Source organism: Pelodiscus sinensis, chromosome 2 (genome assembly GCF_052426305.1).
Source record: "Pelodiscus sinensis isolate ZL-2025 chromosome 2, ASM5242630v1, whole genome shotgun sequence".
In the NCBI taxonomy this organism is placed as follows: domain Eukaryota; kingdom Metazoa; phylum Chordata; order Testudines; family Trionychidae; genus Pelodiscus; species Pelodiscus sinensis.
This window is the reverse complement of record NC_143053.1, coordinates 196869981-196885903: the sequence shown is the minus strand read 5'-3', so window position 1 is coordinate 196885903 and position 15923 is coordinate 196869981. Positions and strand designations below refer to the sequence as shown.

General features: G+C 49.0%; 1 protein-coding gene across 9 annotated transcripts in view; it reads right to left on the bottom strand.

The window, feature by feature from the left end:
* The window catches only part of ANKRD28 (ankyrin repeat domain 28), a 243318-nt gene that overhangs the window by 81012 nt on the left and 146383 nt on the right, over positions 1-15923 (bottom strand). For 6 of the 9 annotated variants that reach the window (XM_075922123.2, XM_075922127.2, XM_089776646.1 and 3 more), the window contains one exon: positions 14328-14398. The exons of the other annotated variants lie outside the window; for them this stretch is intronic. In XM_075922123.2, the coding sequence (XP_075778238.2) occupies positions 14328-14398 (71 nt within the window). The remainder of the gene's footprint in view (positions 1-14327; positions 14399-15923) is intronic. 9 annotated transcript variants of the gene reach the window in all.

Sequence of the window (15923 nt, the reverse complement as noted above, 5' to 3'; positions counted from 1 at the left end):
GCAAACTTTAACACCATTCTTTTTACATGCCTACAGAAAGTAAAAAACCAAAAACACTCCTATTAATTGCATATGCACACAACTGCACAAAAAGGAAAACAGCATGTCAACACAAATATTAGGATGTAGATGCAATACTTAATTTTTTCCATTAAGCCCACAAAATTGTTCACAATTGTTTCTTTAGTCAAATAATAAGATTGTAACTCTGATCTTAAAATATTCTACTAAAGCTAAATATTGCAGGTGTCTCAAATTACTGTACTACTAATGCAGTTACTTACATAAGTGCTTGAACAGTGACACATTGTCCCAGAAACCAGAGTAAGCAGCTCAAGAGGGAACATTTCTGTGTCACTCCCAGCTGCAGGACATGCTAGTATGGTGTTCCCATTCATCTATTTCTAAGTCCTTTCATCATCTTAATATCTAAGTGCGTCCCAAATATTTAAAAGTAGAAACAATATTAATAAGTTCTCTTTCATTCCAACTTTTAGGAGAAATAAAATTGATTAGTGTATTTAAGAGTTTTGTTTCATTCCATGTTGTGAGTGTTTGTAGAAAATCAAGGGGAAACTAAGAATAAGTATGTTTTGCCTTTAAAATTAATGAGTTCTGTGATCACTTAGGGCTGTGGTCACCAACCAGTAGATCGTGAGCTACCGGTAGATCTCAGGGGCTCTAGGAGTAGCTCTTGAGCCCTCTCTGAACTGTGCACTTGCGCAGTACATTTACACTAGATTTCCTCATTTGAGGAGCAGCTACTCACTGAGCAACAACACAGGTGAGTAGCTGTGAGGAATGGTGGGAGCTGGGAGGTCGAGAGGGCTGAAACACCCCAACCAGCTGACTGTGGCTTTCACAGCTGGAGCTAGGCGCAACCTCCCTGGGCTGAGCGCAGGGCAGCCGGGCTGGAGGGAAGAGAAGCAGCTGCCTGGCCAGCTGGCCATGGCGCTCAGACAGGGTGCACCACACTCCACGTGGGGTAGCGCAGAGGAGAAGCTGCCTGGCCAGCTGGCTGTGGCGTTCAGCCCAGAGGAGGCTGAACCGTGCTCCAGCTGATTGGATGGCTTCCCCTCTGCCCCTGCCCACATGGAGCTTGGTGGCACCTTAGCTGAGCACCATGGCCAGCTGGCCGGGCAGCCACTTTTCTTTGCTCCAGCCCGGCTGCCCTGCGGTCAGTACGGAGGGAGTGCGGGTCAGAGGCTTCCCTCCGTGGCTGGTGTAGGGAACTCCCTGCCCCCAACTTTGTTCCCTCTCCTCTGCCCCAAACTTGTCCCCAGCCCTCCTGGCCCCCCGTTCCCTCTCCCTTGCCCCCCCAGCCCCGCTGCAGAAACCTGCCCCCCCCTGCAGAAACTTGTCCCCCCGCCACCCGGCCCCCCCTGCAGAAACCAGTTCCTTCTAGCACCGTCTCCTACTACAAAAACCTGTCCCCCTGCTCCCCTCTGCAGAAACCTCCCCCCCCCAGCACCCTGTCCCCTGCTGCAGAAACCTGTCCTGGCACCCTGCCCCCTCTCCCCTGCCCCCACTGGCACCCTCTTCCCTGCTCCAGAACCCACTAGCACTCCTCCCCAGTACTGTGTCCCCTGCTCCCAAATGACTTTTCTATGGGTCAGTGACCCCTGACTCAAGGCAGGTTCCCTGCCACTCTCATAAATAAAGACAATGCAGAAACTTTTTGTGTTTAACAAAGTATTCTATTTAAAAATGAAGCCTGGCCAACAAACCCCCAATTGGGGCCAAGCCCCCATCTGGCCACAACCACTCCTGCACTCCCCCTTCCCCAGACCCTAGATCTGAGCCTATCAAACACTGGAACCTCATGCCCTCAGCCCCTCACATACCCCAACCCAAATTCCTGCACCCTCACATCTGCAAGCCTGTGGTTTGCTTAGTATCCCAACACTGCCCAGCCTGGAGCCCCCTCCCCGAGCCAGCGTTCCCTTCTCCACCTCCTCCTGCATCCAGATTTCCTCCCAGAGCTTGCACCTCTCACCCCTTCCCACACCCAAATCCCTCATTCCCACCCCAGAGCCTACACATCCTGTCTCAACACAGCAAGGGTCCAGCTAGACTGCAGGAGTTTTTCAGGATACTGGAGATATCCCAGAAAAACTCTTCTGCATCCAGGGTTGCGTTTGTTCTTTCGCTTTTTTAGTGGAAGAGCAAACAGGCTCTTTTGGTCACCCCTATATTCCTCTTTCCACAAGGAATAAGGTGGCTTCCAAAAGAAGGGTTTTTTTTCTGACATTTGGTCCAGTGTAGATAGGCCAAATGTTGGAAAAACCTCTTCCTACAGAAGAATAAAAAAAAAAAAAATAAGCAGCAGTATAAGGATTGGGGATAGCAAGTGATGGAGAGGAGGAGAATAGAGAGGGCGGGGCTTCAAGGAAGGGGCGGGGCGGTAGATCTTGGCTTGTTCTGTCATTTAAAAAGTGATCTTGGGTGTAAAAAAGGTTGGAGACCACTGACTTAGGATATGTCTACACAGCAAAGTTATTAACACTGTCCCCATGTTATTTCAAAATAACTTTCCTAGCGTCTACACAGCTAAACCACTATCTTGAAATAAATTCGAAATAGGGGAGCGCTTATTTCGAATTTGGTAAACCTCATTCTATGAGGAATAACGCCAAAATCAAAATAGCTAATTCGAAATAAGCGCTGTGTAGACTCTTATTTCAAAATAGAGGGCCTCCAGCCCTTCCCAGTGTGCCCTGGTGGCCACTCTGGGCCAAACCAGGAAAACTCCTCTTCTCTCACCCAGCCCCGGAGCCCTTAAAGGGGTAGACTCTGGCCACAGTGCCTGTGCCAGCTCCAGGTCCGCCAGCACAGAGCCAGCAGTCGCTGCCCGACCCAGTGGCCCCACCATGAGCCAGGCAGCCAGTGTAAGCCAGCCTTCCACTGCTCCCCAGGCCCAGTCCCCCAGCTCCCAGGAGCCTGCCAGGGGGTCAGAGAAGGCGGGCACCTTCCTGGTCCAGTGCGGAGATCATGGACCTGATTGAGGATTGGGGGATGTCTCCAATGTCCATGATATGTTTACTAGACAGAGGAACACGACCGTCTACAGATGGATGGCAGACAGCCTGGCCACCAAAGGCTACATGCGCACCCAGGAGCAGGTGCGCATGAAACATAAGGAGCTGTGGCAGGCCAATGCGAGGGCCACACAGGGCAGCTCCTAAATAGGAGCAGACACTTGCCCCTATTTTGACACCCTAGACCGCATCTTGGGGGGCGGGATGGTCCGTGCCATCCTGAGGGTCATCGATCCTGGAGCAGAGGGCCCGGACCAGGGAATGGAGGAGGAGCTCCAGGAGCCACAGGAGCACAGAGGGAGCGTGCCACACAGCCAGGACCCCCAAGCCATCCCAGCTGATCCATCACCGGTGTCATCTGGGGAGGCAACAATGTGTGAGTGCCATCACTGTCCCCTTATTGGAGGGGCAGGGAGGGAGACCAGGAACCGCGCGCGTAGGCCTTGCTTACCACAGATCACGCAGCAACCTGTGCACACGCGAGCATGTGCCGTGCCACCCCTGGGCACGTGGCTTCAGCTGACTGCCACACAGGGGCCTTGGCCTGTTAGCCACATGCGTGTGTGAAGAGACATGACATGTTCCTGACCCCAGGGTGGGACAGCAGGACGCCTTCCCTCCACAAGTTCATTCTACACAGAAGAAGGGGACATCTCCCCCCCACCTCATCCACACTATACACAGCACATGGGCATGGGTGCGGTCTCGGGGCAGCTCCCACTCTTGGGGATAGCAGGACATTCTGAACATGGCTTCTGTGCAAGCACATTGGCTCTGATGGTGCAGGAAATGGTCATCCTCACCTTGCAGAGGGGGGCGGGGCAGGGTCTCTGCAGGACCACCCATGCAGTGCAGGGGTACTGACAGCAGCACCTGGGGGCACTGCAAGCCCTGCACTGCACCCTCCAGAACTGGGTGCAAGAAGACCTGGAGCTCCGGTGGGAGCAGCTTGCCCAGAACCATGCCATCTGCCAACACTTGCAGACCCTGGTGCAGAGCATGCTGCTTCCTGCCGCTCCAGTGCCTGCTGCCTCCCCAGCTCCTGCTCCTCCTCCCGCTTCTCCCTCCACATCCTCTTCACCCTCCATCCCCCCGGGGACGCCAAGGCCCCCGCATCATCCGCAGTGCTGGGAGACAGTTGGCCCGGCCAGACCCCCATCCCTGAGTCCTGAGCTTCCCCTCCTCCTTCTTCCCCTTGATTCTCCCTTCCAGCTCCCTCCTTCCAGGTTTCCCCCTCACACCCTCTCTCCTCCCTTCTCCTGCCTCCTTTCCCCAGTCTCACCAGAGTTTCATTCCCTCCGCCCCCAGTTTTGTTAAATGAAGACAGTTTGTATTTATGAAAAAAGTGTATTTTTATTTTACATCAGGAAGAGGGGCTAAGTGGGGGAGGGGGGGGTAAGTGGAAGGACGTGAGGGAGGAATGAGGCACAAGCCCCCAGTGGGGAAGACCAGGGAAACTGTTAGTGCTCCTCAGGGTGGAAGCTCTCCCACAGGGCCTCCGGGATACTGACAGCCCTGCAATGGACCTTCCAGATGACAACCTGAAGAAAGTGCAGCTAGGCTCACAGGAATCCAAGAGAAGTGCCAGAGTGCCCAGGGGCAGCTCTGGCTCCATGCTGCAGAGTACTGTGGTGTCCCAAGTGAGGACAACCAGAGCATGCAGAGACAAAATGCTTTGTTGTCCTTCATCGAGGTAGGCAAGCAAGCAGGGAAACCTGAGAACTGGCTGTCCAGGGAGGGGAGGGAGTCCCTTTAAGCACAGGCCTCAGCCTCAGGCAGCAGCCACACAAAGTAACTCCTGACCTGATGCCCTGCCGGACCTAGTTCCGGCCGGCCTTAAATGCGATTCAGCGTCCACTCAGTGCGGACGTGCTATTTCCAACTTGCAAAACACTTCTGAAATGCATTTTGTGTGTAGACACATTATTTCACAATAACTTATTGCGAATTAACTATTTCGAAATAAGATATTTCAAAATAACGCTGTAGTATAGACATACCCATAGGTCTTCCAGGAGTAAATCCCATAGTCTTTATCTAGTCACTGTCTCCTGCACACCCTCCCAGAGTTGGCTGACAGATTCGCTGTTCTGATACAATGCAGAGGTTATACAAGGTCATGGTCACAGTCACAGAGGGGGGAGTGCTCTCTCAGGAAGCAAAGACAAGCCCAGGGAAGGCTTTGAATATCATGATGACAGAGGACTTAAGTTGGACAATATTCAATGGGAACCCATTGCAAAGAAAGGAGTGTCAGGTGACCTGTGTTGCTATAGAAACAAACTGCTTTACAGTACATTAGTTGAAGATTTTTGCAGCGCATGTACCTTAATCCCTTATATAACCCCTCTCCTCCATCCCAGCTTTCACTGTGGAACCTTATTCAAGAACTTAGGTGAGTTGAAGGCTATCAGGCTCCTTTGCAAAGGCTGTCTAAGGGGTTGGGCTAAAGAGAGTCCTTCTGGAGTCCAGTTCCTTGTGGAGAGAAAACAGAGGCAGGGGAAAGGTGATTAAAGAAGTTAAAAAGGGTCCTATGGGGCAGACCTCTGGATTGGTCCATTGTGTGGGAGACACCCCTTAGCTCCTTCTTGCTGGAAACACCAACAGGGAGGAAGAAGGACGAGTCACGGAAAGGACATGAGCAACACATCTTAAAGAACACCAAGTTACAAAACGGGTAACTTTTTTTTTCTTCGAGTGCTTGTTCATATCCATTCCATATTACGTGACTCTAAGCAGTACCTGTGAAAGTGGGTAGGAGTTCACAGCCGCATTGATTGTAACTGTTCTGCTGAATCCAATATTGGTCTCTGGCCTGATGAGTGATGGCATAGTGAGATGTGAACGTGTGGACCAATGAACACATTACAGCTCTACAGATGTCCTGGATTAGCACATGGGCAAAGACAACTGCCAAGGATGCCTGTGCTCTGGTTGAATGAGCCTGGACAATTGGTGGTGGCAGTACCTTTGCCAGCTCATAGTAGGTCTGTATGCAAGAGATGGTCCAAGCGAAAATCCTTTGAGATAGAATGAAGCGCTTTCTGACTTTATCTGCCATAGTGATAAAGAGCTAGCTTGACTTGATGCAGCAAATAATTTAGGATGGACTGCCCCAGAGTGCACAAGAGTGAAATGCTGTGTTCCAATGCCTCAGAAGAGAATCTCATCCACTTGGCAAAGAAAGTCAAAACTCATGAATGGACTCCTGCTTCCCAGGAGGACCTGATGGACCTCTTCTGAGCAAGTATGCTCCTTCATGCCCAGCCACAGAGCATCTATGCTAAGAGGTGCAGAGGCTCAAGGTTGAGGTGTAGGAGCCAACACCAGCCAACTGGTGGTCTGGCTGACAGAAGAGGGGCCAAGAATGGCCCATAGCAATGATCATGAGCATATCACTGAAGAGAGGGAGGGGGAGAAGAATGCCACACTGGAGCAATCATGATAACCCATGCTTTGTCTGTATTGACCTTTACTAAAACACGGCTGATGAGTGTGCCCTCTGTTCATGACAGGAGGAAAAAGTCAGAGAGGGATCCCTTCTCCAGGTCCTGTCGGGGGGGGGGGGGGGGGGGGGGAGAGACAAACTGATGGCACTTTGTGTTTTGCCTCATGGTAAACAGGTCTACTTGGGAGTTCCCCACCTAAGGAAGATCATGAAGGTGACCTCCAGGTGGAGTGACCACTAGTGATGAGAGTAATCCCTGATGAGGTGATCAGCTACGGCATTCCTGACTCCCAGGAAGTGACCCACTTCCAGATGGATGTCATGGCTGATGCAAAAGTCCCAGAGTCAGAATGCCTCTTGGAAGAGAGCCAATGAGTGCCCCCACCCTCCTTACCTATTGATAAGGAACATCAAGGCCATACTGTCTGCCATGACTCTCACAAACTTGCCCAACAGATGTGGAAAGAAAACCCCAAAGGCCAGCCAAATTGGTAGCCAAAACCCCGACATGGATAGGCAACATCCACATCTCTTGGGTCTGGAAAGTTCTGACATGCATGCCACAGCCAATGTCTGAGCTGTCTGACACCAGAACATGGGAAGGTGCTGGATTGACAAATGGAACTCCTTCTGGGATGTTCTCTAGATCACAGCACCACTGAAGGGAGGTAAGTACTGCCAGGAAAATGGTTAGTAACTTTTCTAGCTGATCCCTGGACTGGGAATTCACCGACACCAGATATTGCTAGAGAGATTGCATATGAAATCTGGATGGCAGACCACGTAAGTGTACACCACCACATGCCCCAGCAGGTGAAGGCAGACCCTGGCCATAGTCAGAGGAAATGTAGACACCTCTGTGACAGGGCCTAGAATCTATGTATCAGGAGGAATGCTCTCATATGGGTCGAGTCAAGCACTGCTCCAATGAACTTTATTCTTTGAACAGGTACCAATGTGGATTTCTCATTGTTGATCACAAGTCCTAAGGAGTAACATGTGGCTAGGAAGATCTGGATATCATGTTGGACCTGCCCTTTGGCACTGCCTTTGAGGAGCTAATTTTTGAGGCACCAGTCAATCTGAATACCCAGACATTTGAGGTAGGTTGCGACTTCTGCTGTGCATTTGGTAAATGCTATTGGTTCTGTAGCCAAGCCAAAATGGAGGACCCCTAACTGGTAGTGGGCCGAACCCACCATAAAACAAAGGAAGCATCTGTGCCCCAGGAAGATTGCCATGTGAAAGGAGGAGAGGCTGAGAGATTTGGGCTTAGTCAGTCTGCAGAAGAGAAGAGTGAGGGGGGGATTTGATAGTCTTCAACTTCCTGAAAAGAGATTCCAAAGAGGATGGAGAGAGGCTGTTCTCAGTAGTGACAGATGGCAGAACAAGGAGCAATGGTCTCAAGTTACAGTGGGGGAGGTCTAGGTTGGATATTTGGAAATATTATTTCACCAGGAGGGTGGTAAAGTACTGGAATGGGTTACTTAAGAAGGTGGTGGAATCTCCATCCCTAGAGGTTTTTAAGTCTCAACTTGATCAAGCCCTGGCTGGGATGATTTAATTGGTATTGGTCCTGCTTTGGGCAGGGGCCTGGACTCAACCTCCTGAGGTCTCTTCCAGCCTGAGGATTCTATGAAAGTATGTGTTTCAGGTCAAGGGTGGCATACTAGTCTCCAGGATCCAAGGAGGGAATGATGGGAGGCCAGGGAGACTACAAGAAACTTTGTTTTCTGTAAGTACTTGTTGAGGTCTAATGAGTCAAAAATGGGATGCAAACACCCTTTGGGATAAAGAAAAATCAGGCATGAAAACCTTTGTTCTAGTGTTAAAACCCTTGTTTTAAACCCTTCTGAATTACATTGGGACCTGCTCCACTGCCCCCTGTGGCAGGAGCCCCCAAATCTCCTGCTCACAGAGGTGCTTGTGAGAAGGGTTCCTGAAGAGAGAGGGAGAGGAAATAAATGTGAGGGTGTAACTGTTGCTACAGTACTGAGGACCCAGTGATCTGAAGTTATCGCTGACCATGTCAGAAGAAAGAGGGAAAGGCTAAAGCTGTATCCAGAAAGAGGTTCAGTACGTTGCCCTTGGACAGTACCCTCAAAATGACTTTATAGCTGCTTCCTTGGGGTGGACCAAGCCTGACTGAGCTGAGGGAAGGAGCAGGCAGCTTGAGAACCATTTGGAGCTCTCAGGTTTCTTCTGCAATGGCTCCTGCTGAGGCTGGCTCCCTTGACCTTGAACAGACTGCAATTTAAACCACTTGCATTCCAGGCCTGGAACATAAAGGCCCAGGATTTTATGGGTTGTACCATGTAACTTGGTATCCATCTGTTCTGCAGACAGGGCCTTACCATCAGCAGAGGTCCTGAACTGACTGCTGAGCCTCAGTGGATAGCCCAAAGGAGAGCAGTCAGGACACATGATGCCCAGCAATGGCAGATGCCATAGTGCAAGCAGCAAAGTTTAGAGCACCACACTCTTGTAGCAGCCATACCCTCATTCAGGATTGCCCATCACTTCTTGCAAGAGCCCTTGGGGAGTGTGGAATGGCAAACGCAGATCACAGCTGGGTTGTAAATGGTACTAGCAGGGCACTGCACACTGAAGTTGCCATGTTGGGTACCAAGTCAGACCACTTCTCTGGTGCCAGAGTGAGCGCTGACTGCATCAAGAGCACTCCCTCTGATTTCTCACTCCTTCTTAGTCTTTGGCTTAAAGAACTTACAAATGCGATACTTGCCGCTCATGTGCCATTCACCCAGGCACCTTAAGATTAGGGATGTGAATGACTAGTCGAGAAAATGCTTATCAGATAGTAAACAGAGAAGTCGACTAGTCGTTTTCTGTCCCCTCCCCATCAGGAAGAGGCAGCAAGGGTGGGGGTGAGGAGGAAGGTGCTTCAAAGCAGTAGTGCTGCGTACAGCCCAGGGCCAGCTTGGGAGTCCCCAGGCTGCATGCAGCATTTCAAAGTGGCAGTGACATATGGAACCCAGGGTCTGCGGGGGAATCCCCCAGGGTCAGCTTTGAAATGCCCAGCTGACTCCAGGCTCCACACAGTGCTGCCTCTTTGAAACATGGCGGGGAGCATGAGACCTGTGGGGGACTGCCCTGCTGGCCCCGTGCTTCCCGCATCACTTTCGCCTTTGAAGTGTAGCAACAGTCCTGGGACATCGACTATTCAATTAATCATTAAATTGAAATTTAACATCCCTACCTAAGACAGCAACTCTGTGGGACATTTACAGTGATTGCAGGGTTAAAAGCCTAGGGACCAGAACATGCCCTGTCCCTCAGCTAAGTCCCAAGTGGGACTAACCCACACATTACCACTAAGATACTAACATTAACACTTTTTACAGCAACTTTACAAAGTCTGTCTGAATGAAGCCTAAGCAATGCTAGAACAATGAGTGTTATGTGCACTATCACTGGTGGCAACAAGGAACTGAGGGGGAAGGGGGGGGGGGGGAGTGTGCAGCACACCTTATATGGTGTCACGAGGGCATCACTCCAGAGGTGGCCAGAACCACTCCCCTATGAACACCACTGAGGGAAAAACCTCTGGCACTGGTGCATGTGGCAACCACACACTCCTAATATGGAATGGACATGAGCAAGCACTCAAAGATCAACAACTATAGTCCCAATGCTCAGGAGAGTGCAGGGACAGATGCTTCAGTGAGGCTCCCACAGGGGAGCATACTGCATTAATCCTGAAGGTGCATAGGCTGTGCGCCAAGCCATTCATAGAAAAATTCTGCTCAAGCTCCCTATGAGACAACAGCTCCATATGAGCACCTTCTTAGGCTAGTGGCTACTATTTGTCCCAAAAGCAAAATCTGAAATGGATGGGTTTAGATCTAAAGTATGCCGCCTGAGATTCTGCAAAACCAAAACCACCCCATTTCACCCTCTCTAATAAAAATAAAGTAACAATAGTACTGATCTGACTCAGGTATTCTGCGTAGGCAGGTTCTGTGAAATTCTCCTACATAACTCCAGCAACAATACATCTCAATCCTAATCTTCAGCATTTTTACTGAGCTAATTTTATGACACTCCATAGAATTAGAATTCCAACTAATTCCAGTTTCAAACTCAGAATTTGATATCTGAACAATGATATAAATATACCTCTTAATTTTTCTTCCTACGATATTTCTATATTTAGCAACATATTGATACATGCCTTAAAAACTTTGATTTTCTATGATGAAATTAAATGCCAGGCGTAGTTTTTAGCAGCTTGCTCTGCCCCAGTCTCTACATTTGAAGATTTCATATGAAACTTAAACCTACAAGCCCAAACTAAGTATTTTATCTTAGAATATTTACAGCTACTAGTATGATTTCTTCATTGAAAATACAGAAAATGTGGAAAGGCTTGCCTGTTAAAAGGAAAAATGTATAACATATTACTTGGAATAGGTGAAAACAAAACCTATTTCATTTCTAGAGTAGTTTTTCCTTATCTCGCCCCCCAAAGGAATCATGGACCTTATATTCTAAATAAAGAAATATTCCCTGTCATGGGAATGGTATTCATTATTTCCACATACAAAGACAAAAAACACTACCAGTACTTATTCTAAATCAATGGTCTTCAACCTTTTTACGCCCAAGATAACTTTTTAAATGTCAGGAAAAGCCAAGATTTACCTGATCCCTTCTCTAAGACCCCACCCCTTTCTTGAAACCCCTCCCTCTCTGTTCTCTTTCTCTCCATCACTTGCTATCCCCAGCCCTTATACACTCTCAGTATGGCTACACTGCCGCTTTTTTTTTATTCCTTCTGTTGGAAGAGATTTTTCTGACATTTGGCCCATCTAGAGTGGGCCAAATGTCAGAAAAACCCCTTCTTTTGGAAGCCCCCTTATTCCTTGTAGAACGAGGAATACAGGGGCTGCCAAAAGAGTGTGTTTGTGGGAAAAATTCCTGTAATCTAGCCATACCCTCACTGGGTTGAGATAGGAGGTGCTGGCTCTGGGGTGAGAATGAGGGATTTGGGTGCGGGGAGGAGTGAGAAGAGCAAGCTCTGGGAGGGAATTTGGATGCACAAGGCTGTGGAGAAGGGGATGCTAGCTCAGGAAGGGGGCTCCAGGCTGGGGAGTGTTGGGCTCAGGTGGAGGGTTGGGATACTCAGCAAGCTACAGGCTTGTGGATGTGAGGGTGCAGGAGTTTGGGTTGGTGTATGTGAGGGGCTCAGGGTAGGGAGGTTGGGAGTATGATGGGCTCAGGACACAGATTTGCAATGTGTGAATGGTGCACGAGTGTTGTGGCAGAAGACTCAGGATATGGGGGTGCAGGAGTTTGGGGATGTGAGTCCCTCAGGACAAGAGGTTCCAGTGTATGATAGGCTCAGATTTGGGGTCGGGGGGCACAGGAGCGTGTTATGATGCTGTGGCCAGATGAGGGCTTGGCCCCAACTGGGGGCTTGTTGGCCAGGCTTCATTTTTAAATAAAGTACAGCTGCTCCCTGAGTTGCGAACAGTCGAGTTACGACTGTTCGCACTTACGACCAAAGCTCCCATGGAGCGGTCGTAAAGGTGGTCCCCGAGTTACGAATGCGGCCTGCACTTACGAACAGCGCGGTTGCGTGTAACTCAATGGGGTCCGAGTTACGGCCAAGCGTTTGACATACAGCCTCTCTCTGAGTTATGAACGAGTTACGGATCAAACACAAAAGGTTTCAGCATTGTCTTTATTCATGTGAGGGGTGTGGAACCTGTTTTGAGTCAGGGGTCACTGACCCACAGGAAAGTCAGATTGGGCCACACAAGTGAGATACAAAAACACAACCTCTCAAGCCTCACTAATGTGATCCCAACTGTGCTGATGGAGACAGGGATTTTAAAGTGAGCAGCCAGATCATTGCTGCGCCCACGGGGGAGAGGGGAGTGTTTGCCCCAAAGTCTATACAAAAGGGGGCCATGTGAGATGTCAAATGAAAGTTCTACTGATTCTGTATATGCTATTCATGTACTTGTACGATGTCTGTATGTGAAGTTATGAATATGGACTCTGTGCTGATACTGGCCTGGACTGCCTGTTGTAAAGAACAATTGTTCAGTTTGACTATGCTAATTAGTGAGGCTCCAGGGACAATGGCTCTCAATGTGCCCAATACACACCTGAGGAATGCATCTGGGAACCTGCAAATCAGCCAGAGCATAATGGCTGCCCGCATGTGAAACTGAGATAGGTCACTCGACCATGTGACCTGCTCTGGCCAGGAGAGCTATATAAGGCGATGAGGCGGACTCCATCTTGCCTTCAATTGTGCTACTGATTCCAGATGCAACCTTGTGAGGAACAGCAAGCCGGAAAGAATCGTTGGCCCATCCTGACAGGATGTACACCAGAGACTTTTAAGATAGCAGTTTATAACATCTCTGCTGAAAGCCTGCATCCAGAACTTGGTGATTTGATGCATGTAATGTATTCTCCTTAACCTTACTCTCATGCTTTTCTTTCTTTTATTAATAAACCTTTAGATTCTAAAGGATTGGTCCAGCGTTATCTTGTGGGTAAGATCCAAAGTGTAAATTGACCAGGGATTCGTGGCTGGTTCTTTGGGACCGGAAAGACCCATTTGGAGTAGGTGAGATTGGGTTCTATAACCCCTCATCTGTGTGCAGGCCAAGGGCTGATTGTGGCACAGGGAGAGCTGGGGTGTCAGACGGATTTTGCTCATGAGGCTTCTTGCTGGCCAGATTGGCAGTTGAAGCACTCAGTCTGATTTGTGGCCTATTTGAATGGTCTCCAGTCAGGGGCTGTAAGGAGCCCTGAGTTTGAGCAATTTGTCCTGAGCAGATGCCCTCAACGGTGCCCAGACCCGGCCCGTCACAAGGGAACAAAGTGCTGTGGCAGGGGACAGGATGCTGGGGCACGGGACAGGGTGCCAGGGCGCCAGGGCAGGGGCCTGAGGCAGGGTACTTGTGGGGGTCTGGGTGGGGGAAGGGAACAGGGACTGGTACCTGGGGAACCTGCAGCTGTGCACCAAGGGCCAGGAAGTGCACCGGCTGCTCCCCTGTCTCCCAAACAGCTGGCACAGTACTTGAAACGCTGGTCCATCACACGCCAGGGACTTTCTTCTCCTTCTGCCTTCCTGCGCGGGGGCAGGAGGGGAGTCAGAGACCCGGACCGTGCCAGTTCCAACTGTTTGGGCAGTGTGCGCTGTCTGAGCAGTTGGAGTTGCCGCAGTCCCAGATTCCCACTCCCTGCCCTGCATGCAGGAGGGCAGCAGGGAAAGAAAGTTCCCAGCGCGCAACAGATCAGCGTTTTAGGTACCGCGCTGGCTGTTTGGGAGGGGGAAGGAGGGTAGGAGCAGCCTGCGCACTTCTAGGACCTGGCACGCAACTACAGAATTCCCTCCTCTCCTCTCAGGATGCCCACGCTACCTCAATTGTCCCTGGATGCAGCGTCAGCACAGAGTTCTTCTTTGGGGTGGGAAGTTCCAGGGGGGGACCCCCCCAAAAGCCTCGCAATGGACTGGTCGAGCTCCCAGGATCACAATTGACGGATTGGTGACCACAATTCTAGATTGTTTTAATGAAAACTTTTCAAGAGCATGTTATTTTTGCATTTTAACTCTGTATTCTATAATTGGAATAATAAAGTTATGCTTTTTTTGGGGGGGGGGAGGGGAGAGAAGGGGGAAGGGGTTAATTTAAAAAAATATGTTGCAATGTGCCGGGCTCGCCTAAGCATTTTCAGTAGTTACATTTTAAATGAAAATTGGATTGAAATTTTATTAGGAATAGAAAATAATTTGAGATGCTATTTTTTTTTTTTACACGGAACTATTCTAACAATACATACATGTATTTATTTCATACCTCACTACATGATGCAACAGCTCTGTGTAAGGGAGTCAACCACTTGCTGTCTTTGGCATTAACTCTAGCCCCTGTAACAAAAAATAAAATTAATCAATAGTGTATTCACACAAAATCTAAGTGTTCCAAACAAAACATAACTGTGCAAAGTTACCACAACATTATATCCTAGACTAATTAATACAGAAGGATGCTAAGTAAAATGATACTTTTCTCCGTGGACTTTGGGTTGCTGGAGTCTCCCTTTGATGCACAGATGGAATTCTGTAATTCTTTGTTCACTAAAAGCAAAGTGTATTTAATCAGTTACATACACTATATGAAATCTATTTTCCCAATGGTACTTCAAAGAGCTGCTATGGCAGGAAAAAGAGAAGCACTGGATACCCCTTGTCTTCATGCAACACAAAGTCAAGCACCCTGCAACACATGAAAGCTAAGGTATTCTGAGAGCAGGTGGGGGAGAAGATTCACAATCCCCATTATCTTAATCCTTTGTGGTTAGGCAGATTTGTTTGCTTCCTTGCTGTTGACAGACAGGCATAGTGATCGCTGTCTCCTTGGGAACTAGAGTACAGAAGGGAAGAGAATAGTAATATTTTTACCCTTTCCACTAGGTTCACACAGCTGGCTTTAGGACATCTTGAAGCTGCCTACTTCTGGCTCCACAGCTACTGAACAGCATGCTGGTCTTCAGCAGCAAGACTGCAAAAATCCTGCCTCTTCAGCCAGAGAGAATATTTACTCCTATCAACTAAACAATATGCTAGAAATCACTCAATGCTCTTAAAGGGGAGTGGAAATCGGGCTTTTACACTTAGTTTTTTACTATCTTTTTGTTTTTTCCTTTTAAAAACCAGCACAGTAAATTGGGAAATCATTCCCTCCTCTGTCAGTTTCAATTAAATCAACATTTTGCTTTCATAAAAGGGTCTTCACTGGCAAACTGAATTCTTTTATGAAAATTTCTATTTAACTCAATAAGAAGTTACTCACCCTGTACAGTAACAATGATTCTTCGAGATGTCCCCCCATGCAGGTGCTCTACTCAGGTCTCGGTGCACCCTCGTGCTTCTGATCAGAGATTTTTGGTGAGCAGTGCCCCTCGCGCCGCACCTGCACACCCAGTGTCTCGTGCTCCTGCTGTTTGCCAAATGTGCACGCAAAGGATCCTGTGCTCCTTTTCTACCTGAAGTCCTATAAAGACTCCAAGAAGAGAGGAAAAAGGAAGTGGGATGGTGTCCCTCTGTGTGCTCCACTCAGGTGACTCAGTAGCAGTAACTGCCAGATTGTGGTGGGAATTGGAGTAATTTATGTATAGGAAGGAAGGACCTCATCTGCCACAGATGTGGAGAGTATTGGCCCTTTCTGTAGGGCGTAATGCTGTGTGACGGGAGGACCATATAGCTGATCTACAAATGACCACCATTGGTACGTTATTTAGGAAGGCCATTGTCGTGGCCATCACGCGTGTGGAGTGAGCCCTGATCACGAAGTTCATAAGCTGTCTATATGCTGAGACGGCTGTTCCTGTACGTGGCCCAGACCAAGCTACAAAGAGTCTATCCAATTTTCTGGTTCCACTAGTTCTGTCCA